Below are 27,082 nucleotides of genomic sequence, written 5' to 3'. Positions count from 1 at the left end.
GCAGCCCTGTGTTATTAACAACATTATTACATACAATCAAAAAATGATAATAAAGAATCTTATTGGTGAATACAGAAATAGAAAAGCTTTCAGCTCAGTAAGATAACTTTAACATAAATTTTAGTTTTATACAAAATTGAATTCTTTTAAGTTACTTCTTAATTTACTTTTAACAAAACACACTTGGTGACATAGTTTGATATTAGATAGATTTTTGTCGCATGCATTCATGCTGGTTATCTTTGCTTTAGCATACACGTGAAATAAATATGCAGAACTTTGCATTAAGGGTCTGCGTATAGTTTCATTTCTGTATCGTTATCATTCCGAAATGATAGCGGAAAAAAAGTGTCCTCGGATTGACAAGAGTTCCGGTATATATACCAAGATTTAAACTGACTACAATACCGAATAAAATATTTTTACCGATTTTTTGTCGTAATTATTTTGTCGTAAATATGTTAAAGTTATCTTATTGAGCTGAAAGCTTTTTGTGTGTGTGTGAGTGTGTACACACACACACAAATACACATGTATATATATAAATATATATGTGTATGCTAAGTAAGAGTCTGCGTATATTTCAATAAGCAAGAATTTCAAGTATCAAGAATATGAATAATTCTGAGCTTTCTTTGATGATAGCATACAGTAAATTACACTGCGTTCGTTTGGTGAACACAGACTTAAAAATGGTTTTATAAGATTTGAAGTCATCGATGGCGCACCAGCTACTTTTGCATCAGCTACGTTTGCAACATCAATCTTTTGATAGATTGCCATGACAACCTTGATAGATTACCTTGACAACCTTTGACAGATTATAAAAATATATTAATTAGGCTAATTTACAATGTTAAACAATGTTAAAAGCCATCGTTTTGGAGCAACCACCAGTCTAAAAAATAGAATTATTTCGTTGGTTGCTTATGTTTTGGAGGACAATATAACTTACTGAAATACTTTTTAAAAAAAAAACGCTTTAGTTGAGTATGTATTATTCGCTATTTCGTTCTTCTACGCAACAAGCATATTTCTAATCCGCTGTAGAACAAGATCTTTCCCAAAAAAGTGTAAAAATGTTTTGAGGACGATGAGGAAGCACATCGTTTTAAAGACTCTCTTGTTATTATCTGTACAGCAGTTCAGAGAAAATTAAACCATGGTATTTTTTCTGAAACAATTTTTATTCAGAATCCATGAAGAAAGGTCCGACATTAAAAAAGAGCCGATGGAAAAAAACATAAACCTTATAAATCAAACGATGCCGCCTGAAAAATCATTCACTTTGAAGCAAGTTTGAAGCTGTAAAAGCTGAGAAGTCTTTATGAAATTTATATTTCTACAAACCTTCGCATATATTAAAATGATATAATTTGATATTGAAGAACGTGGTTGTTGTGCAATCTAAATAATGTTTATGAAATATTTAAAATCATAATTATCAACGAAAATACTCGTGAACCCAGAAATAATATAAACAATACTTCAAGAATCCAGAAATAATATAAACAGTCTCTTGCAGTTTACAATACAACCAAAACAAAAACAAAATTTGGTTCGATTTAACATATATATATATATATATATATATATTCCATTATATACTCTATTCTCTGTTTGAAAAAATTCAAACATTTTCTTTGAAAAACAACTATAATCGGGACAAGAATAATTTTTCAAATAAGCGAGAATTTCAAACATTCCCAGATTGATAAATAAAACACCAAAAGAGTCTGGCCTGGCCTAAAAGTGTATATAAATTGCATTGATTTTCTACAGAAGTTTGGGATTCTCATAGGAGTCTTCTAGAACTTCTTGAATACTCAGAATTCGAACACACTTTTAAAACATAGCTTTTTGAATTCACTTTGTTGGCCTATCGACGCAAAATAATAATTTTTTAAACTTAAGAACCGTTCTATTATGATAAACTTTAAAAAATTTGGTTTCTTTTAAAATTCAATTTATTTTAAAATACGGGGAAATAGTACTTTATTCGTTATTTTTTGATATTTTGTTTGATTTAAACATTTTATGAGTCGCTTTGATGTTCTGATTTTACGAGTCAATATGATGCTTTGAAGTTCAAATATCATTCTATAAAAATGTAACATCTTAGCCTCCAGTCCAAATTTGTATCATTTTAACTATTAGTCTCAACCACCGAAAAGAGAAATACCGACAAATCCTTTTTTGCTTTTAAAAACGAGCTTCCTGGGCCTTTAAATCAAACCAATGGGAACAAAGAAGTAATAGTTGCTGGTTTTATCAAAACAAGATTCTTCCCATATTGTTATTTGAGGATGCTTCCTACAGCATTTGATCATCATCAACACCAACAATGACTCTGTAGCTAAAAGTATCAGTACCATTATTCCAATTAAGATTTATGATCAATGCGTTTGCATACAACTTCTTACTGCTTCCTACTGCTTCATATTGCTTAATACAGCTTCATACTGCTTCATACTGCTTCATACAGCTTCATACTGCTTCATACTGCTTCATACAGCTTCATACTGCTTCATAACGCTTCATACTGCTTCATACTGCTTTATACTGCTTCCTACTGCTTCATTCATTTCATGCTGCTCTTAAGCTAATTTAAAAAAGAGGGAGATAATCAGTACAAATGCAAAAAGAACGTGTCAAATCAGATTTTGTTGGAATATGTCAGCTTTATGCTTTGTTCTTCCAAATCAAATCTTGATTTATCGTAACACACATTAGAAGAGTCAACACTATTACGTCATGTCGTTGCGCATTACATCATGTCGTTGCGCGTCATCAGCGAAGAAATAGTGTAAAATCAAAAGTAAACCGCCAACCTGCAAATTCCCCCCCCCCTCCCCCGTTAACCCCTGCTCTTTGTTAACCAAAAAGTTCCTAAATTCTTCAGGTTAATCCCTAACCCCAACCTCTTTACCCTCCCCCTCCCCCTCCCCCTCCCCACACATTTGCTTTAAAGTAAACATCCCCCCGCTTATCATTTATATTTACATTTAAAAACGCTTTCTGTTGCATCATATTTACTTCCTCCACCAACTTACTCACATACTTTTGCTGCTAACTGCAGATAAATGATATGTGATATTCATTTTGATGCTTAGAAAAATTGACAAAATAAAGAACTGAATAAATTTAATTCAGAAGTAAAAGTCGCTACTTAATGAATTATTGAAAAATTTGACTGATCTGACATAAAATTTACTTGTGTATAAGTCATAAGTCATAAGATTTGAAACAAAATTTATTTGTCTGAGACATAAAATGATGCTGAAAACACTTTACTCCGAATAAAATGGGGGTGAAATGAAATCGTTAAAATTTTTAATTAATTCTTTTTTAAGGGAAAAAAAGTTTTTAATTTTTTTTTTCTTTAAATTGTAGAGAAATTTGAACTGCATTTAGTTATATAAAAATCAAGTAAAAAAAGTTTTTAGTTTTTTAAAAAACTTTATTTAATTGAAGAAAAAAAGTTATTTCATTCGACCCTCACATTCGGGGAGAATGGAATACACAAATCTATGTGTAATTAAAACAACACTTAACTAAAAAAACAAAAAGCAACCTATAATAACAATTTAAAAAACAACCTATAATAATTTAAAAAACAACCAAATGAAAAAAACTTTATTTTTGTGATGATGTTGAGTTGTAGAGAGGTACTAGAGGTTGAGCTGAGTTGTCACTTGTGCAGCACTTTTTGGTACAATAAAACTCAGCGCCTTTTACATATCGCTTTGATGTGCATGTTAGACCAAGCCAAACTTTGCATTTTGAATTTTCACACTGGCACCTTTCCATACTTTGACTTGTTGAAGCTTCGCCTAAAACTTTACTGCACTTTTTACACTTGAATTGGTTTGTAGCTGTTAATGTTGTTGGAGTCGCTGTTGTTGCTTGGTTTATTTGCTGCTCGTCATTAAAGCTATGACTCCACCAGTTTTATGAAAAGCTTATACTAATCTCTCCCTGGTGTACCATTATAAAAAAAATGAGATTGAACTTGGTGTTGCAAAAAGTCGGTAACTAGTGTGATGATGTCATTACAAGTTCTTCCTAAGTCCCAATCGGATAATTTGATGAGCGTATCTACCAAAATTGATTCAAGATGATGCGACAATCTCGTGTTTGAACCACTCCCAATTGTTTCACGTATGCCGTGGAAACGCCTGTGAAGAGTTGCTACTTGTTGAGTTGCTAAGAGTTGCTACTGTTGAATGATTGAGCAGTTTTGCTTAAATGGAAATTTACCCCTTTGTACTTTGGCCACAGCAAGCGTAACTTGCTTTTCGGTGTATGGTTTTTCTCTTTTCTTTGAGTGTAAATTGTTTCGAGGGATATTTTATATTAGAATAGATTTAATAATAATCGATTTAAAATTTATACAATAAAATTTATAGAGATTGATTGGTCACTTGAGATTTAATTAATAAAAGCCTCATTTAACAAGTGATCAATTAGCGTATTTAATTTAACCCCACAGTTCTCCGTTTTTTACTCAACTTTTTTTCCCTGAATAGCAAATTAAATTTTGAAAAAAGATTCTTGACCAGCGTTAAATGTTCTACCAGTATACTTATTAAGTTTGTTGATATCAAATTTAATTTCCGAGAGCTTTATGTCCATTTTTCAAAAAAAGAAAAAAAATATCATCACGCATTCGAAAACTTAACAAATTATCAAAAAAACCTTTTTTTTTTAAATTAAAATTTGATATCATCTTATTCAGAAAAAAATTCTCTACAACATCATTAAAAAATATTCGCAAAAAGTTTATTCAATAATTAATTAAGAACAAAAGAATGTATGTAAAAGATCCAAAATCACTTGTTGATCATGTTGGCACTGTTTTAGAACTAGAGAAGGATAAAGTTACTGTCCGTGTGGGGATAGATGGTGGTCAAGAATCCTTGAAAGTTGTAGTGAATGTTAATAGTATCAAAGCGGTGTTGAGTCGTATTTTATGTAAGGATCGCCAGTATACGGTATACTAAAAATTTAGCGTACAGTCTACCGTATAGTATACCGTAAAGTATTCTGTAAAGTATTCTGTAAAGTATTCTGTAAAGTATTCTGTAAAGTATTCTGTAAAGTATTCTGTAAAGTATAACGTAAACAAAACTTTTTACTTATTTATTTATTTTTTTTTTTATTACTATTATTACTATTTATTTCAGATTAGAGAAATCTTAAATCTTAAAAGGGTGAAGAGCAGCACAAATATCCTGGTATAAAAATATAACAACTTAACAAATTAAAGTTTTTATCAAGTAAATCTAAGAAACAAAAATTGAAATGAAAAAAAAAAACACTTTAATCATGATAAGTCAAATAATAGACATGATCCAGTAATTTAATTAATTAAGAAAATATAATTATCAAGCCAGTCCAAAAATATTTCACAAATGAAAGTAAACAGGTATACTAATCTGTATACTAACTTTTAGTATACCAAGTGTACCGTAAAGTATACCGTAAAGTTAGTATACCGTATACTGTAACCGGCGATCCCTAATTTTATGAACGTAAACTAAAAAAGTAAAAAGCGCAACTTTTTCATTGCGTAATAAAAAGTAATTAAAAAGTTCTTTTGTTTTTGGAATATTTTTAAACAAAAGAGTTTGCATAATTAAGAATTTCACTAAATTTTAAATTTTCTTATAAACTTCTTAAAAAGTTTTCAACTCAAAATATTTGTGAAGTGAAAAGAAATTGTTTTTTTAAAAACTTTAAAATGCCAAGACCGCAAGCATCTCGCTTTATTGTTCCAGATAATGAATTGGTACAACCAAATGACATTTTAACTTCAAGATACAATCTTACCACATTAGCTCGTATTTTATCAGATGAAAATACTGTAGTAAATTGGTGTGCTCGTAATCGGCTAATACCTAATTCATTTTTATGCACTTCTTGTCAAAGTTAAAGTCTTGTCTTTTTGTGGAATTATAAATTGAAATTATAAATGTGGAATTATAAATCGAAAAGGAGTAGTTGACGGAAAAACTTAACATCAGAACTGATAGTTTTTTCGCTAGAAGTCACCCTTCCATCTATCAAATTATACTGATAATGTACGAATTTGCTGTTGATTTTCCACAAAAAGACATCGCACGCGAAGCAGAAGTAGATCTCAAACACACTGTAGTTGATTGGTCAAACTTTTGTAGAGAGCTTTGTGAACAGTGGCTCGAGGAAAATCCATGTGAAATTAGGTTTAGACGTTAAAAGCTGACGAATTGTGGTAGAAATAGACGAACCAAAGTTCTATTGCAGGAAATACCATCGTGGCCGATTGCGTCAAGGTCACTGAATATTCGGGGGACTTAAGCGTAACTCCGGAAAATGCTTCCTTGTTGAAGTGGCTGATAGAACAGTTGAAACACTTCAAGCTGCTATTGAAAGATGGATATTACCTGGCTCACATTTCATATCAGATGGATGGCCATCATTTGCAAAAATCGATAGTTTGAATGACAATATACATACGCACGAAGTTATTGTGCATCAGGAGAATTTCGTGAACCCTAACAATCCTGATGTTCACACTCAAAATATTAAAAACCTGTGGATGCGAGCAAAAAAAAAGCTTCATCGAAAAAGTGGCACAAGTGAAGCCTTGTTTGCGAGTTATATGCATGAATTTGCTTGGAGAAATTCGGTTGCAAACAAGGATTTAACTTTTAATTCCTTAAACTAGTCATATTAACTTATCGAGTTTGAATAAATTTAAAAAAAAGAAAAAAAAAACTAAATTAGAAAAATGATAATAACGAACTTTTAACTTAGAATTCAAAGAAATTTATTTAAAACATTTTCGGCCTTAACAAATCGCGAGGTTAGAATTATTTTGTTCTATCTCCAAGTTTAAATGTTGGGAGAAAGTTTTTGATTTTTTTCTTAAAGTAAAAATTATTTAAAATTTCAGCTTTAATTTTTAAAGAAATAATAACTTATGCATTACGTAATTTATGTTTAAACAAATTATTTAGAAAAAAATTTCGAAACTAGAGCGTATTTTGAAAGCAATCATTACTTACTAAAATTGATAACTCATTTTCTCCCAACTTTTAAAATAGGAGATGGAACAAAATAATTCTAACCTCGCGAATTGTTGCATAATTATGCAATAATTATGCGCTTTTCTTCTGCGGTATGCGGTATTACTTCAACTCACTTTGAAAAATAGTCACTGACAGTTAAAATATATCTACTACCATCTTCACTAGTTGGACTGAGTGGGCCAATGAAATCTATACCAACCATATACCACGGAGCTTTAACCTTTATTGAGTACATCTCTGGTATTCCACAGTTTAATTGCCTATTTATCTTCTGGCACACATCACAAGATGTAAGCTGAAACACAATTTAAAAAGGTTTATCAATGCCTTACTGTAATCAATAGGAAAAAACTTCTTTTTTTCGTCAATTTTTTTTTATGATGCATAACATAAAATCTAAATTACCATTTCATGTACATTTTTTACCATTCCGTGCCACATAAAACGTTCTTTAATTCTGCACAGTGTCCTTGTTTTTCCCATATGACTAGAAAAAGGATGAACATGGCAAGCTAGCAATATTTTTCTTCTTTCGTCATGATTTATGATGCATTGTTCCTATTCGTTATACAGGAACAATTATCAAAATTATTATAATCATTACTCATTCAATGGATAAATAATGATTATGATCTTTATTTTCTATACTTATTGCTTAGATAATTCAAGCTTTTATTAACTTATCTCGTCTTTCTTTTTATACTTGTATAATAACTCTCCGTTTTCAGAAATTGCAAACTTTAACGCTTTTTTTCTTATCACTCGTTTTTAGCCATCCAAAACTCCTTCAGGGTAAAAGCCAAAATTAACTTTTTACAATTTTACTTGATTTTATAGAGAAAAAAGTTCTCAAACACAAATCTTTTTGTTACCTTTCAGAAGATGTTAATCATGACACAGGATTTATTTACAAGATTCAGGAAGATATAACTAGATATATCAAAGAAAATCTACCTGATGTATCAAGTGTGGAATACTTTTCCGATGGTTGTGCAGCACAATTTAAGAAGTTTTAAAAACTTCATCAATCTTTGTCATCACAGTAAAGACTTTGATTTAAACGCTGAAAGGATATTTTTTGCTACCAATCATGGTAAACCCCTCTGTGATGGTATTGGTGGGACCGTTAAAAGAGTGGTATGCTAAGAAAGTCTAAAACAAATAACTACTGGGAAGATTTTAGATGTTAGTTTAATGTGCTGCTTTTGTAAAGCCAAGATAAATAGAGTTTGATTTAAATTATTTTCTAAAGATGAAATTGACCAAACACGAGCGCAATTAGAAAAAAGATATTTAGATGGAAGAGCAGCTCCTAGCACAAGGACGTATCATCATTTTATTCTAATTGCTTCAAACACTATAATTTATAAAAAAAACAAGTATTGATAGATGTATTGAAATATTTGATATCATTCCAAAAAGCAAACGTAATAAAGAGATTTCATTAGACGTTAAAAAAATGGATTATATTGCATGTTTTTATGACAGATTTTGGTGGGTAGCGATTGCTGAAGATGTAAGTGAGCTTGATATAAAATCCAGATTTATGCATCAACATGGACCAGGTAAAAACTTCTTTTGGCCAATGAGAAATGAAATGAGTGTTGGGTGCTCAATTCTGAAGTTATATGTCTAATTTCTACACCCACAATAATATCAGGTCATACGTACCACATATCTGGTTTAGATTTAGAGATTTTTTTTGGTCTTGATTTTTTTTGGCAGTTGATTACAACAAAAAAAAAAATACATTTAAAATAATTTTGTTGTAACTTTATTTACCTATTTTGCATTTAGAATTTGTCTTTCTTTTTTTCTTTTTTTCAAACCCTTGGATGGAAGGCTGAGAAGGGTTTAAATAAATCCCACTGTCCACCTTATTACGTCAATGACTATATTAGTATTAATCTTCTAAATAGTATCAAAAAGATATTGATTATTAAAATGTTTTAAAAAACATTTCAATATTTTTGGTTAAAAAATTTATGATTTTTAAATTCGTGAAAAGATCTTAGTTTTGAGTGCTTTCTTTGAAATAAGAGGTAAATAATGAAAAAAAATTATTTCTCAAACTTAAACCAAAAAAAAATTATGTTTTTAAATTGAATTTTAATAATTATTTATTATTATATCTTTTAATGCATTAAAAAAAAAAAAAATCAAGGGAGGTGGGGGGGGGGGGGAAGCAAAATTGGTCAGAGACCCCCTGGCCCTCTTTGGGCCTATGACTATAAACGTCCTAAACTTGTCAATAAATAACACTATTTGATGTTTTATTCAAATAAATGTTTTAAAAAACATTTCATTTGCTTTCGTTACAAAATTTAAATTTTTCTGTAAAGACATAATTTTTAAACGCAAATTTTGATCAAGTATTAGAGAGACAATTAATGAATCTAATTTTTTTAATTAGACCTAAGATAAGATAATGATATACAATTAAACTTTTTATTCGGGATTTTGGGCCACAGCCTACATTTTACCTCCAAAAATCATGAATTTACAAGTCAATAATTTTGAACAAAATTGGATAAACGAGGCATTTCCTAAGACAATCGAATCTTGAGGGAAACTTTTTGTAAAAATCTATTGGGGTACCAAATTTTAGGAAGTTTGCCCAAGCCATTATGAAGATAGTATATGTCAAAGTTGCTTTGTAGTCGCTTCAAATGACGATATCTCAGGAACCCATGTGTATTTTTTACTAAAATTTTCACAGTTATTATTTTTTTGATATGGACTGCAAGTGAGGTAAAAATGAACAAATTTTGAGATGTCTATCTTCACAAAAATTCCGTAAGAAAAAGTGAAGCAGGTTTTTAAAGCTTTTAATGCCGGTAGCCGTTTTATTCAAACTGACAATACTTCTTTTTGTTTTGGATTTAATTATAACGCGCCATTTCAGGCTAGCAAAAATTTTAGGCTGGCAAAAATTTCAGGCTGGCAAAAAATTTACTTCACTGCGGAAGCGCGAGTTAGATATCTAGTAAATATATATCATTGGTTACAACATACGGTTTATTAGAAATTCCGTTTAATGAACACTTCATTTTTTTGACATTGAGCATTTTAGGGATTAACCGCTAAAAATTAATATAAACTATTCCTTGATGAAAAAACACAGGAAAACGTTTTTACGTCTAAATGTTCTTCATATGAAAGTCAATTAAAATTCCAATAAATTAATTCGCAAGAAAATGAATAAAATCAAATTAAGAATTTGTAAAGTATCTGTTCATTTCTACAAGTAAAATTCGAATCGATAAAACTCGAAAAAAATTTTTTATTTAAAAGCGGAATTGCAATTATTGTGAGCTTTTTTATAAAATCATTAAAATACGAAACAAAAATTTAAAATCTTTTTTCCATAAATGTAAATGTGCTTCGAAATTAAAAAATGTTATCGCATGGGGACAGCCCGGCCAAGTGCGCAAATTGGATGCAAACTTTTATCTTTTTTTTTTTGTTGTTTACCTGCTCTCAATTCTTGTATTATCGGAGAACTAAGATGCTACCGAAGCTGAAAGTAAATTTATCACCCCTTCCATAAAAATTTGCTCTCAGATATTATAGGAAAATATATATATATATATATATATATATATATATATATATATATATATATATATATATACAAACACACACACACACACACACATTGTATAACCAAAAAAAAAAACGTTATATTTGTACCAAAATCAATCAAAAAAGATAATTAGGTCAAAAAACAATAACTAAAAAAGGTGTCAAAAATATAAGGTCAGTTAATTTTAACTTTAGGGGAGACCGGGGCTAGAAGTCTACAGTTTTAGTTTTTGAGCTTGAGAGCATTTCTGGGTGAACTTTTTTGAGGATATCAAGTTGCACTTCAAAGGAATATGAAATTGACAAGCATGTTCAATTGTCAATCATTAAAAAAAAAAAATAATTGGTGGCCCAAAAAGGGCCTCTAAAAAAGAAAAAAAGATGTACCAACTTACCCCGCCCAAGGGTAGGTTGCCTATACTCTCAGAGTAAGTTGTCACACAATATAAAAAGAGATAAGTTTAGCAACATTAAGCATATATTTCAAGCGCATCTTTTATATGAAAAGTCTTGATGATTTTTATCCAACAATATTTTTTGACATTAACTTTTATTGCCCTTAAGTCGATCGAATAGACTTTTCCTATAAAAATAGCATCAACAGCATTTTTTTGTAGCATTTTTAGAATTTACAGGGCTGTCTACTTTTTTTTTTATAATTTTGCATGTCTGTAGATCTGTAGTATTATATACCTTAAGTGAATTTACGGCTAACGCGAAAAGTTGTAAGTTGGCACATGTTGCCAACTAGCCCCGCGATCATTGTGCCAACTTACTCCAAAAGCTTTTTGCTTACAAAATGGCTTAAAAATCCCCAAAAACGCGAAGTATTGAGAAACGCAAAATGTGGCTGGTTAGAGTGAACCATACAAGACCTTAATCTATTTGAGTTTACTTGTAGCTAATTCTATTGCTTTTTAAAATTAAAAAAGTAATATAGTTATAAAAATTATAAAATAAGTAAAATAACACAAAAATCGCTATAACTTCTATGCGCATGCGCATATAGCCTTGATACTACACTGAAAGATGGATTTGTTAAGTAGGAAGGTTTCATATGAATTTTAGAAATTTCTGATGGAAAATTCCAAAGTTAAACGCAGTGTGTCATCTTACCCCTGTAGCCAACTAGCCCCGGTCTCCTTTAATAATTCTTAAATTAATTATACGAGAATCCTGAAAAATTGTACTCGCTTTGACCAATATATAATACCAATAGGTTAAGAAAAAAAATTTTTAACCAGTATTTTAAGAGATATTTCAGTTGGTAAATTAGCACCAAACGAAGTGAAATGGCAAATAGTTTATCCAATTATATCTATCCAAAGAACTACAGAAAGAAGTACAAGCTACAGAACAGTTAGAAGACATTTTAATAAAAAAGGTATTGACTGTAATGTTGCTGCCAGAAACGCCCTTTTAAGGGTGACATTGATAGATATAATTGGTGTGAGAAAAGACTTCGCAGGTCAGAAGAAGATTGGTAAGGTCATTTTTAGTGCTGAATCAAACTTTGAGGTGGTTTAATTGTAAATCAAGATTTATTGTTAAAAGATTTAATTTCTGAGAGATATCAGGAAAAATTTTGTGTACCCAGAGTAAAAGGCGGTGGTGCCTCAATAGGTATATAGGGATGCATTTCTCTTAAGGGGATAGGAATTTAAAATATTTATCTAAGGAGAATTGACCAGTATACTTACAAAGTCTTTTTGTAAGTATACTGGTCAATTCTCCATAGATAAATATTTTAAATTCCTATCCTCTTAAGAGAAATGCATCCCAACATTAATCTACTAGATAGTTAATTATAAATAAATCTTGTCTACTAAACAGCTCACTTTTTTGAAGTTAGGTGTTTTCAGTATTAACCCTTTAAAATAAACTGTTAATTAGACAGACAATCGTGAAAACGTTCTAAAATGTCATTATTACGTAATCATGGAACTTGTTACGAATGAGAATGGAAAAAATGAATCGCAATTAAAAATATTTTTGAGAAAGCTGAATTTAGATCAAACGCAACTGTTTAAGTTTTTTTAAATAAATAAAAATCTTTAATATGAATAACATTTACTTATTGAATTAGAATAACAATTGCTTATTTATTTCGCATGAAGATGAGTTATACAACAATAAAGAATTTGCAACAGATCCGTTCACTTCTCAAAGAAAATGTTTTTTATAAAAAAAATTTGCAGTTTTTTTGAGTTTCCTTTATGAAATCATAAAACAGCGAACGAAATGCAGATTTCAGTTGGTAAATATAAAGGTATCTAAACTGACTCGCTCCTAGCCGTCCGCTAGATTTTGGTGTCACATGAATAAATTATTAATTTACATACTGACGTTGATATTTTGATGTATGCTAATTTGATATGCTAAAAGAGTTATCGCAAGTAAAGAGTGCAAAAAAGATGCAAGTTTTGATCTTTTTTTTATTATTATTTACCTGCTCTCAAAGCTTGTTTTATCGGAAAAGACTTGCCAAACAAGATGCTACCGTAGCTGAAAGTGAGTTTATCGCTCCTTCCATAATAAGTTGCTCTCTCAGATGTTTTCAGAAATATGTGCAATACGATCCAGAAAGTGGACGTTGTTTGTGTTTTACGTCAGCCGTCAACTCTCTCACTCAAAGCTACTTGACTTTCGCTCCTCTCTTGGTGAGAACTTCACATGCTTATTAAAACTATTTACGCTTCCTGCATATTTTACAGACGCTTAAAAAAATGCTCATATTTTTCATAATTTATCATAATTAAAGTTGATTTTAGGAAACTTAGCAATAGTTTACTTTTAAACGTGAACTTTTACTTTTATAACATTTTATAATCTAAAAAAAACCAATCAAAAGTTGATTTGTAAAATATATTGTAACTTATCGCTCTTTCATATCACATCCCTTGTATTGTCTCTAGCCATGTAGTTGTAAAAATGGTTCATGCATCTACATAAGCGACGTGGAGTTTAAGTGCGATTGTGGCAAGTTATATGGCGGAGATTTTTGTGAAAAAAGTAAGGAATACATAAGATGTCTGAAGCAGTGCACTTTTTGTTTCAGTATTTCTGCCTCCAACTACTTGTCTTAAAACTAAGATTTTATTTAAAAAGTCTTTGGTTTTGAATAGGTTTGACAATTGTAGCATTTTATAACCCAGCCAATCAGACATCAACTAACACTATTGAAAAAGCTTCGTTTGAAGTTGATGGTGACACAGGTAATGGTATACATGCCTCAAACCATTGCACCCATACCTCTAGAGATGATTTTTATCCGTGTTGGCAGGTAGATTTTCAAGAACAGGTTGTGATTGTATCGATTGTTATTTACAACAGAATCGACTGTTGTAGTGAAAGAATAAGTAACGCTTCCATAACTATTAACAAAGATAATATTTGGCAATTTTGTGCGTCCGTGGGAAACATGACAAACACGTTCAAAAGAGATATTGAATGTGCGAGCGCACAACCTGTAGCTCTTTTTCTTAAAATATGCAACACAAACCTTTAAGCTTTAAGTTTATGTGAAGTCGTTGTGAACGGATATATTTATTATTTATAACCGACGGATTACAAAATAATATAAAGGATTTTAGTCTTAAAGAGTGTTTAATGTTCTTTTAAAGAATATATAGCTGTAAGAAATTAGTAGAAAGGTTGCAGCTTTAAATGTATCATGCTTATTTAATTCAAAGATGTTTTAAAAATCGTTTAAGTTTTACTTTAAAAAGTATTTTGACCCAGCTTTTTTTTAAAATAATTAACTTGTGGCATTAAGATAATTTCAATTTTCATTTTACCTTGTGTTTATTAACCAACCTTTTTTTCCCTCTTTTCATCTCTTGGAGACCTTCAGTTGAATAATAGTATAAATAACTGGCCACATTGTCCTGAAACAATATTTTGTAAACCATCATTATGAATATTAATTATAATTGTTAAAAAACTTTTTGATATGTGAAAAACTTCGTAGCTTGAAACTAAAATTGATTGAATACTAAAATATATTGAAACTCAAATATATTGAATATGGATTATATAATAAAATGGTTATATAATTCTAGAAGGAATCTAAGCTAATAGTCCATGCAGCGTTTTTAAATAAATGGCATCTAGCAAAAAAAACCAAAAATAGAAAATTGTAAGATATTATATGTTGACTTTATTGCCGCTCACTGTACTGTTCATCGCACAGTTGTATTATCAATCTTCATCGTATTATCAATCTTCATCGTATTATCAATCTTCATCGTATTATCAATCTTCTCGCAAGCATAAATTAAAAAGTCCTTAATTTATGTATAAAAGTTATTTAACTTTTTTTTTAAAGGTAAAAATTAAAGGTAAATTACGCTTGACTATTGTCAACTAATTGATGTCCAGTGTTCCAATGAAAAAATCTATTTCTCATTTGTTCATTTTTCTCGTAATGAATTTTAAAAACTATCGATTAAGTATTTTTCCCTGAGAAAATCTTTACCCGTTTTTAATCTTTGCATAAATTTGCACAACAAGGTAGTGATTGTATCGATTGTAATTTACAACAGAATCGACTGTTGTAATGAAAGATTAAGTAACGCTTCCATAACCATCAGGAAAGTTTATAATTGGCAGTTTTGTGTGTCCATGGGAAACATGACAAACACGTTCAAAAGAGGTATTGAATGTGAAAATTTGCACTAACTGTTTTCTCAAAAAAAGCTTGCTACGAAAGAAAAACTCTTAGGCTAAAAATCAGCTCTTGAAAGTTTTGCGCCCTAAAGTGAAAGATCTACAACTACCAGGTAATTATTCTATTTGGGTATCTTCTCATCATCACCAATCTAGGTTTCTTTACTCAAAGATTCTTGGTATAAACATCTAATTCCTAAAAAATCTAAACCCTCGACAATTTCTAAGAGAAATAGTTGTTCAAGATGAAATGAAACGTTATTGCTTGTTTTAAAATAACTCGAAAAACTCGTAAAACTCGAAAAAACCTTTATTTAATTTAAAAGACATTTTACTCGATGTTTCAAAAACCTACTCGGTGTCTCGCGCAATACAAAAACCAATGAATCTCTGACTTCCAAATGCGGTATGAAAGTTTTTTGCAGTAAGTTACGTCAAGTCGCAGTCTACGATGGAATCGGCTGTAAAAATAAGGCAAACTTGCAGCATTTTTTCTGTTTACAACTTTGCAATTCATAGGTAAATCTAACTATATATATATATATATATATATATATATATATATATATATATATATATATATATATATATATATATATATATATATATATATATATATATATATATATATATATATATATATATATATATATATATATATATATATATATATATATATATATATATATATATATATATATATATATATATATATATATATATATATATATATATATATATATATATATATATATATATATCAGGCGCGGACCAAGGAATTTATAACTGTGTGGCCAAATTTCATTTTCACGGTTGAAATTTCGATAAAAGATCGGTATTTTAATATTTTTTCACAGCATTTTTTAATTGAATAAAACGTCGGGAACGTATAATAAGAACCGTTGTGGCCATGACAGGAATATTTATAGCCGAAATTCGTAAATTACGGCAGACAAATTTAAATTTTTAGCGATATTCCTTAAGCGAAAAAACCCAAAACTAACGTAGCTGTCGTTAAATTAAAACTATGTGGCCATTGCCAAAATGGCCACCCCTTAGATCCGCGCGTGTATATATATATATATATATATATATATATATAGTTGGAAATACAATTGTAAAAACGTTCTAAATCGTCATTATTACGTAATCATGGAACTTGTTACGAATGAGAATGGAAAAAATGAATCGCAGTTATAAATATTTTTGAGAAAGCTGAATTTAGATCAAACGCAACTGTTTAAGTTTTTTTTAAATAAATAAATTAAAATTCTCAATATGAACATGAATTAGAATAACAATTGCTTATTTATTTCGCATGAAGATGAATTATAACAAGTAAAGAATTTTCAATAGATCCGTTCACTCCTCAAAGAAAATGGTTTTTATAAATAAAAGTTTGCAATTCTTTTGGGTTTTTTGTACGAAATTATAAAACAGCGAACGAAATGCAGATTTCAGTTGGTAAATATAAAGGTATTTAAACTGACTCGTTCTTAGCCGCCAGCAAGAGTTTGGTGTCGTGTAAATAAATTATTAATTTACACACTGACGTTGATATTTTGATGTATACTATTTTGAGAATCTGAAAGCGTTATCGTATGCAAAGAATGAAATTAGGATGCAAACTTTGATCATTTTTTTATTATTATTTACCTGCTCTCAAAGCTTGTTATATCGGAGAAGCCATGCCAAACAAGATGCTACCGTAGCTGAGAGTGTGTTTATCACCCCTTCTTTAATAAGCTGCTCTCTCAGATGTTTTCAGAAATATGTGCAATATGATCCAGAAAGTGGACGTTGTCTGTGTTTTATGTCAGCCGTCAACTCTCTCACTCAAAGCTACTTGACTTTCGCTCCTCTCTTGGTGAGAACTTCATAAGCTTATTAAAACTATTTACACTAATTGCATATTTTATTGACGCTTAAAAAAATGTTCATATTTTTCATAACTTATCATAATTAAGGTTGATTTTAGGAATTTTAGCGATTGATTTGTAAAATATATTGTAACTTATCGCTCTTTCATATCACATCCCTTGTATTGTCTCTAGCCATGTAGTTGTAAAAATGGTTCATGCATCTACATAAGTGACGTGGAGTTTAAGTGCGATTGTGGCAAGTTATATGGCGGAGATTATTGTGAAAAAAGTAAGGAATACATAAGATGTCTGAAGCAGTGCACTTTTTGTATCAGTATTTACGCTTCAATACTACTCATCTTAAAACTAAGTTTTGATTTAAAAAGTCTTTGTTTTGAATAGGTTTGACAAATGTAGCATTGTATAAGCCAGCCAATCAGACATCAACTAACAATATTGGAGATGCTTCGTATGCAGTTGATGGTGACACAGGTAATGGTGTACATCTCTCATATCATTGCAGCCATACAGCTAACGACGATATTCATTCGTGTTGGCAGGTAGACTTTCAAGAACAGGTTGTGATTGTATCGATTGTAATTTACAACAGAATCGACTGTTGTAGTGAAAGATTAAGTAACGCTGCCATAACCATTAGCAAAGGTTATAATTGGCAGTTTTGTGCGTCTATGGGAAACATGACAAACACGTTCAAAAGAGATATTGAATGTGCAAGCCCACAACCTGTAGCTCGTTTTCTTAAAATATGTAACACAAACCTTCAACCTTTAAGTTTATGCGAAGTCGTTGTGAACGGATATAGGTAATGATATAACCCCTCTCCCCTTCTCCCTCCACCCTCCCACACACACATTCACACACAGACGCACACACACATGCATACACGCATTCACAAATATATATATATATATATATATATATATATATATATATATATATATATATATATATATATATATATATATATATATATATATATATATATATATATATATATATTTGTGAATGCGTGTATGCATGTGTGTGTGCGTCTGTGTGTGAATGTGGTATTTTTTATATCGGAAAAACTTTTAATGCATAAATAGAATGTTTTTAATTATGTAATAAAAAAAATCATGCAAAAAATTTTTTAATGATGCAATAAAACATCTTTAAAACTGAAACTTAAAATGTATTTTAACTGTTACTATTCTGAATATCAAAGATAACTAAATTATCAATAAGTTATCTTTGATATTCAGAATCACTATTATCACTGATTGTTATCTCTTAACTGCGAACGTTATCTCCTAACTGCGATTGTTACCTCCTAACTGCGATTGTTATCTCCTAACTGCGATTGTTATCTCCTAACTGCGATTGTTATCTCCTAACTGCGATTGTTATCTCTTAACTGAGATTGTTATCTCCTAACTGAGATTGCTATCTCTTAACCGTGGGAACTTTTTTCATAGTTGACTTGTAGAGGTCTTTTTTGGGGATGTGCTTTTGGGGATTCGTTTCTTGAGGAAGGCGTCATACATTTAAGAAGTTTTTTGTAAGTATCAGCTGGATTAAGTTGATTTCTCATTGTTGAATCTTCTTTATCATCTTATTTGTTATATTTATTAGAGTTTCTTTATTATCCTTAAGTTGAGTCCTTAAACATAAATTGAGCCCTTAAACAAGTACAACGGTGTACTTGTTTATGGGCTAAAAAAACTTTAAGTTCAGAAAGCTTAAAGTTTATAAAAAAAAAGTATATACATAAATTGGTTATTTTTTGTATAATACAGGGTGTTAAAAAAGAGTATTGATACCTTGTAGAGTAGGGCTCGTGTCCCTTTTCTTCTTTCATCTGCTTATATACTTCTTTGATATACTCCAAATTCTAAACGTTAAAAGCATCATAAAAAAATGTTAAAAGCATCATAAAAATGTTTTCTATCACTCAGAAGAAACCTGTGATTTAAATGTTTGTAAAAAAAAAATTTTTCTGTAGTAAAAAATTTAACAAAAGAGGAGGATCTTATACCCTGATTTCGCAATTTAAACTTTTAGAAAAAATTTATATAGAAAAATTTAAAAAACATGGAAAATGTTTTTTCATGTTTTTTGGGATTCCTTTTTTTGAATATACCCCCTCCTCCCCCCTTCCTTCGCCATGGTACAGAATTAAATAACTTTTTAGTTCAATCAATATTTTTTCACAACAAAAAAATGAGGTTATTTTTTTGTTTTCGTAAACTTTTTGATAAACTTGTTTAGCAATCTTAAGATCCTGAGGATTGAATGAATTAAATAAACATTAATTTTTATTCCTTTAACAACATACATTCTTCTCACACCTTTTTTTCAGAAACACCGAAAAAATTGGATTTTTCTCTTCGCATATTAAGGTTTATTTTACATTACTTAAAAAACATTTTCATCACTTAAGCGCATAAGAGTATGTTAATAAATATATGTTATAAATGTATGTTGTTAAAGGAATAAAAATAAATTAAATAAAGGTTGTTTAAGAAGTAGATTTAAGATTTGGGGGGAATTGGGGGGGAGGGGGGATAGGTTGGTATTAGTACATTTGTCACTCCCCTTTACATAACCGTTGATGATCTGCAGATTTTGTAAAAGTTTACTTAACAGAAACTTACACGCCATTTAGAATATTTTGAAGATTGAAATTGAAAAATGGAGTTTGATGATTATATTCATAAAATACAATAAAAATAGTTGCACAAATCAAAAACCAAAGACATTTATTGAAATTAGTTAAGATGCATTTTTTTATTTAATCACAATTTTTTTATTTTTTAAATATATCTAAATTTGATTTTAAAAAATGTTTAAAATCAAATTTAGATATAAAAAAAATTTTTTTTTCTCAATTTTTTTATTCTTTAAGATAAAATGTTAATTAAAAAATATTTATCAAAAATGAGTTTTATGAAAATGCACAATATAAATATTTATAATAATTTATTTATCATTTTTACTTAATATATATTTTCCTTATATTTGTTACAAAGTAAACGAAGCCCAGTTTAACCCATATATTAGCTATATATACTCGTTATGCCTTTAGTTTCAATTCTGTTTTTTTTTTTTTTTTTTTTTAATATAATGATGTATTTTTTTAAATATAATTATGTAATTAGATATTTGTCATAAGTGTTTTAAATTTAAAAAATTAAAAATATAGTTTTACAGATTTTTAAACTTTCAAAATTTTTTCAGTGAAATTTTTTTTTTTTTTTTTAACTTTAGTTAGAAATATTTGATAAAATTTTTCTTTATGACAGAATTTCTACGCCATCTTTATCTATTTTGGATGCATTTGATTCGTTAAAGCTGTTGTCTAAAATGTTCTTATTAATTTTTTTAGCAAAAAAACAAAAACTAAGTGTTGCAATATGATTTATTGAAATATAATGTATTCTTCCAAAAAAAACAATGACCCAAGGCAGGCAATCAATACAAAGGCGACAAGGATTACTACGAAAGAAACTGTCTCTTTCCACTATTTGAGAGATTTTTGCGTGTTTGGAGTAAGAAAATGCCTTAAAAGAAATTAGCTATAAAAAAAAGTCTCAGCTTAATTTAAAAAATTAATAAATAAATAAAAAAACAAACACCAAGTGTAGCTATTATTGCAGAATTCTGATGGCGTTCGATATTGAAGTGTACTGTTAAATTATCAAGCGCTTTTTTATGGCACAAACTTTCTAACGACGCCTTTAAGTCAACACAATGTTTAATTGTTTAAAAGATTCTGACGATGTATTGAAATGAACGAGGATTAAACCAAAACACCTCGCGTCGCGAAATTCGCGAAATTTTGACATTGAATTAGACGAATATGTGCAAAAGATTTGCGTTGCGTTGGTTTAGTGGATCAAAAATGAGATCTCTTTTGAAGTACTAAATCGGAATGTACCGACAAAGAAATCTCTCAGAAAATCGACTGCAGAAACTTGTCTTGAATCATTGGCAATCACGAAAGACGCCTGAGTTTTGGGTGACATTTATAGTAAACACTTGCTATTTTAACGCCTTTAAATTTAGTGAGTGAAAAAGATGCTCCATAGCTTGTCAATATATTTAAGGTCTGCGTTTACGCTGCAACCTAAAAGCGACTCTTATTGAAAATGGTTAAAAATCTTGTGTTTATATTTTTACTTTTAAGCGTCCTTGAATTGAACGGTCTTTCGATTACAAAATTTGCAAAGGAGGTTCATAAACAAACTCATGAAGAAATCTACTCTACAATGCTGCAAGCTAAATACTCAAAATCAGCTGGCATACTCAGTCATAAGGAGCGTAAAGCTGACGATGATCCTGATGCATTCAACTATCTAAATCTAAAGGACACAAGATTGTAAAGCAATATTTATATTTGGGGATCCCTCATCCATACCTTGCTGGTACAGCAGAATACATGTCGTTGTCATGTAAATAGCTCTTTTAAATAAATGTTGGGGAGATTAGTATCAGTTCTTGAATAAACGAAAAGCGAAAGTTTCTAATCGGACATATTCGTATCTCACTCGAATACAATGTCTTTACAAAGTTTTCTTATTCTTGTAGCGAATACAAGAAGCACTTGCTTTATTCCAACGTCTCTTTGGGAAAAAAAAACGTTTTTTTTTTTGTGGGACGCTTTTACATTTTTAAAAACTAGTTAAATAAAACAGTCGAAAAAAACTAATTTAATAAACACGTTTAACTCATCGGTCGCTGCAACGAAAGAAAGTTAGTGGAAGTTACGTAATTGAAGCCGTATAGAAGAAGATTTAACTGTGTTGTTTGACATATAATTTTACTTAGTTAATAGTAAACCACGTGTAGATGGCTGATGTTCAACTTGAACGAAATGAAAACCAGATTTTTGTTTGTTTTCTAAATAACAAACGGAAAATAAGTTGCTTCTGAAGAGGTTTTTCCAAACAGAAACTGGAAAATGACTCGCTTTTGAACTAATTTTTCAGTTACTATTAGTTTCTATTGAAAGGTTCATCAAGAAAACTTTCTCAACAAATTTTTTGATAATTTTTTATTGTAACTGTTTTATTAAAATGGCGTCATTTTTAAATCATTTTGACCGAGGAATCGAATCCTCACGGGAAAACATAAGATATATAGGTACTATACGCATTTTATTTATTCATTGTACTTGCATTTTAAAATTTTATTTATTTTTTATAATTATATACTTTATTCTTTTAAAAACCTTGATTTAGTTTTTTTTTGTAAATAAAGGTTGAAACGTAGCTAAAGTTAGCATCTTGAATTCAATTCGCAAAAAATTAAATTGAATCAGAATATTGATGAAAGTTAAAACCGTATTTTCGTTAAAGCTTTAAAACGAGGTTTAATAACAGTCGATGAAAAACTTATAAATGCCCTTTTTGTTAAATCAAACCGTTATAATACTAGATGCTTATAATTCTCAATTAATCAAACATTATATATTTACGTCGTTTTGCAGTACAACTACTGACCTTAGCGTTAAGATTTTTGTTGCTGTTTCAATAGCAAAACTTTTAGTGGTTTTTTATAAAATTTAGAAAGATTTTTCCAGGTTTAACTTAACTCACAGCCTCACTGTTGAGGGCTTCACTTTTAACGTCTGCATTAAGAAAAAAAAGTTTGATCGTTTTTTTATGCAGCAGTAAAAGGTCAAAAATATTCAAAGAGTTGAATATTTTGTTACTTTATAATCGACGATGTTGTAACTTATCTGCAATGAAAATCAGACCAAATACCGTAATATCTTATCTTACTATTTTATGACCAAAACAAAAAAAGAGAAAACTAATATTAGCAAACACAGCTTTATTTTGTTATTACGTTGTTAAAAAAAGATGAAACATCAGGGGAAAAAGGTTTTCCATTTTCATATTTGTGGTTTTATAAACTAATGCGGCTAATGTAACTAATATTTCAACTTTATTAATTAAAAGGCTTTGCTCGTTAACTTGGACCTCGCCAATATTTGTATTAGCATATTTTAGTTTACACACACTTTGGAGACACCATCAAAACCCCCTTTAAAGTTAAGTACCCCATCAAACTTTTCCCCCACTCTCAGAAAAAATTCTCAAAGCATCTCAGGATTGATTAAAAGTTAGTATCCTTGTCAGAGTATGATTAAACATACTCTGTAGAGGAGTTGAATCAGATGTGTCAGTGAGAACTACACCCTAAGGATAATATTTCTGTCTTTCATTCTAAATTTCATGAGGTAATGGATAAATATCTGCATTTTGTATTATGAATGAATTTTTGATGCTGTTCATCGGAAAGATCACATTGAATTTAAAGCTTAAGGCATCTTCAATCTTTGTTTTTATTAGAAAACTAATCTCCATGCTTTTAAATTTGCCAGAGTTTTTCATGAAAAAAACAAAATCTTCCTTGGTAGGATCTCCAGAGGTTAATCTTATTGAAGCTTATGACAATGTTTCAGCAGGATGTTCAGCCAACTTGGTAAAACTTAAACAAGATGATATTTAATATTTGTGTGAGTAAACTACTCTTTGAATTGGTTTTGATTCCATAGATTTTTTACTACTTTAGATCATTTGCTTCTCTCGCTTAGATCTTCCCAGTTCTTGTTCTTTCTACCTGGACCTGCAACAATGCTTTTTTGTTTACAGTTTTTTCTTTATCCAACCAGGTTTGCTCATGTTACAGAAGTCTTGAGATGGTTCTTAAATGCTTCAGCAATTTAGATTTGAATCTATAATTAAATATTGATAGAGTTTTCTGAAGACTTATCATTTCAAGATTAACTCCTAAGTCTTCATCTAGACGAATTTCATGATGAATGTAAATCAATCAACTATTATTCGTTATTTTACATGAAAGTTTTGTTTTTAAACGTTTAATTCAAGCAGTAGGCAGTCAAATCATGCAACGTTTGTTTTTTGAGGTTTGAAATTTAGCACGATTTGTTTGAGCATGAGCTTTTGAATGTTACCTTTTGAGTTTTGACAAATTACCTCTGTAGTGCTAATGCTACCTTTTGAATTTTGACAAATTACCTCTGCAGTGCTAATGTTACCTTTTGAGTTTTGACAAATTACCTCTGTAGTGCTAATGTTACCTTTTGAGTTTTGACAAATTACCTCTGTAGTGCTGTTACCTTTTGAGTTTTGACAAATTACCTCTATAGTGCTAATGTTACCTTTTGAGTTTTGACGTATTACCTCTGTAGTGCTAATGAAGTGTGAAAAATGTGTGAACAATAACTAACATGAAATTTTACATTTTACTTCTTTAAAAAGGTTGTATACTAGAACTGGGCCATGTTCAGATAACTGATTTTTTTTTTCCTGCTTTTATATATATCTATCAATGGGAAATCGTTAAAACTACCATGTGATCTTTGATCTCTTACTTTTTCAGCCGAACTTACAAATAAAAAAAAATCAATATGGGGTACCTTTTTTTTATGATCTTAAGAACGACAATATAAAAACAAAATGCAGTATCAAAAATTTTGCTTATAGTTACCAAATACTTTAAACAAATGCATTCAAATTAAGTTTTGAACTGTTTTTACCCATATCAACCTTTAAAGAATGGCACTATGACGAACATTTTATGCGCGAGTTTCGCAAAAAATAAATAATGTCTCAAAAAAAGGTGCATAAGTTGGTGAATCCTCAAAAATTGACCAAAGAGCAAATAATCCCAGTTTTCTGGTGGTATTAGTTACATTATAAGTCACTTTATACATTATAAGGTTGTTGTTTATTTATTTTTTTTTTTTTGGGGTGGGGGGGGGGTTGCCAGTTTTTTTGGATTTTGACTCTGTGCGACGATGTGACACAACTATTTGGTAACTCTTCTTTGATGAAATTAAGTTAAAAATAGCATCATAAATTAGCTTTACAAATTATGATAAAAATTTAACTGAAAATTTTAACTAAAATTTTTACTGTTTCCCTAATAACTTTTAAACCATATTTATTTATTGAATAAAATTTTACAAAAAGTTTTGTATTACTATGAAGAACAATTTTAACTAAAATCAATAAAATTTATTGAGTAGTTTATATTTTATAGATAAAAGACCATTTATATCAAAAAGTGACAATAGTTATGTTAGTTCTTAGACCAAAATTTCAAAAAATACAAAGTAAAAAACTTTCATTTTAGTTCAGGTTGTAGATCAAACTTAAACGAATAACTTGGGAAATGTTTAGGTCAAGCTGTAAAACCTAGGAAATTTTATTCTGGAAACGGTGGCTAAAAATAGGCAAAAATCAAAAACTGACAAAAGCGAAAATAAGAAAATAAATAGAAAGTAACGAGCATCAAAATAACATCACAATAACATCAAGTTGGCAAACTATACTTTAAAAATGCAGTGGTAACATTTTCAAACATTCATTTTAGCAGTGGGTAAAAAAGATCAGAGAAAACTTTTTTGATTTTAAAAATCCAGTTGCTAGGGGCGTAACTACGGAAAACAATTTCAACACTTTGTTTAAAATAAAAATATACCAACTTGTGCTCTGAATTTATTTAAAATTATTAAAAAATCTTAAACTAGTATAAATTTTGCACAAAAATATGTAAAAAAAAAAGTTTGAAATTTTTTTATTTTTAATGGTATAGGACCACCTTAAGCCTGAATGTGTGAATGGAGCTTGAAATTTCAACTCTTACATCAGATTTGAAGTATAAGTTGAAAAGTCATGATTGATTTTTTCATGCAAGTTTTAAAATTTTAGTTTGATTTTCTCGCAAACATTTGATCTATGTCTTATTTTTGCGTTAGGCCATTGATAAATTCACTGCCTAAAAACTTAAGTTTTTTTCATATTTTTAAACATACTCACAATAATTTATTGAAAATAGGAGTATTAGAGTTATTAACAAGTAAGTTGAGTATGTTTTACTGCATATTTCAGCTGTTCCATTTCAAGCACGTAAATATTAATAAATAGTTTATTAGCTCATCCATTCGTATGTACATCAAGTTCTGGTAAGGCAACTCGCTATCCCAGAGAGTTTTGCAGCTTTATATTGCTCGAGAACTATCATAGAGTTGAATTTCCGTTATGTGCAGCTTCTTGTTATGACTTTTTGACTTGCTGGATGTCTTATCTCAACTTTGCAATTTACTCTTCAAAATTATGTTTGTAATAATAGCCTTATATAATAATTACCTCAATAAATAATTATCTCAATTTGGTTGATCAACAGAGAATGTGTTCATATGTTATGTTGTTTTTTCATTAAGAAACTAAGATGCTTTTAGATATTGGCTGTTTTCGGATTAATTGACCTGTTGGTTTAAAAAAAAAACAGTATTTTTTTATGTTTCTCGGTATGGTTGGTGCACGACCAAGAGATTCAGAGGCCTCCTTCGTCGCCATTCCTTCCAAATAGGTGAAAGATATACAGGAGTTGATAGACTTAGCTGTACGCTTATAACCAAACTTTTCAAATACTTTCTTTTGGTGTCTGGAACCATATTTGGCTGCTTTTTTTTTAACTCCAAAACTCGAAGTTGTATTCAAGCTTGAAGATGAGTTGCAGATTTCAATTTGCGCTTTAATTAAATCATGGCTTATTAACATTTGATAAGTTTTTAAAATAAGCAGAAAAACGTTCTAAGTTTTAATTTTTTTTAAGTTAAGATATTGCTGACCTTATAAAAGTTTTCTCAGCAAAAGAAGAAAAAAAACACGATGTAGTTATTTTTACCTTCAACTGCTTCATTTTCGCAAACAATTAAAGTTTGCCATTTTATGCTTTTCTATCATTTAATCTTTCTTGCATCCCGCATTTTTGCATCCGCATACTTGCATTTAGCATTCTTGCATCCCGTATTCTTCGCTTTGAATAAGAATAAAAGGAAATTTTATTTAACAACAA

General features: G+C 29.7%; 1 protein-coding gene across 3 annotated transcripts; it reads left to right on the top strand.

Annotated features, from left to right (window-relative positions):
• Positions 1-12,818: 12,818 nt before the first annotated feature.
• LOC145186687 (fucolectin-3-like) lies at positions 12,819-18,090 on the top strand. Of its 3 annotated transcripts, none has more exons than XM_090070211.1 (3): positions 12,819-13,318; positions 13,574-13,670; positions 17,591-18,090. In XM_090070211.1, the coding sequence occupies exons 1-3, from the start codon at positions 13,034-13,036 to the stop codon at positions 18,013-18,015; spliced, it is 807 nt and encodes a 268-aa protein (XP_089926337.1). In that variant the 5' UTR covers positions 12,819-13,033; the 3' UTR covers positions 18,016-18,090. The 3 variants fall into 3 exon arrangements, with proteins under 3 accessions (XP_089926337.1, XP_089926338.1, XP_079919017.2); XM_090070212.1 differs by lacking the exon at positions 17,591-18,090 and adding an exon at positions 13,784-14,258; XM_080062891.2 differs by lacking the exons at positions 12,819-13,318; positions 13,574-13,670 and adding exons at positions 16,564-17,193; positions 17,381-17,477.
• Positions 18,091-27,082: the final 8,992 nt, after the last annotated feature.

Source organism: Hydra viridissima, unplaced genomic scaffold (genome assembly GCF_058129835.1).
Source record: "Hydra viridissima isolate aposymbiotic clone 2 unplaced genomic scaffold, HvirCarnegie_v1 scaffold_13, whole genome shotgun sequence".
NCBI lineage: Eukaryota > Metazoa > Cnidaria > Hydrozoa > Anthoathecata > Hydridae > Hydra > Hydra viridissima.
This window is presented reverse-complemented; position numbering and strand designations above follow the sequence as displayed.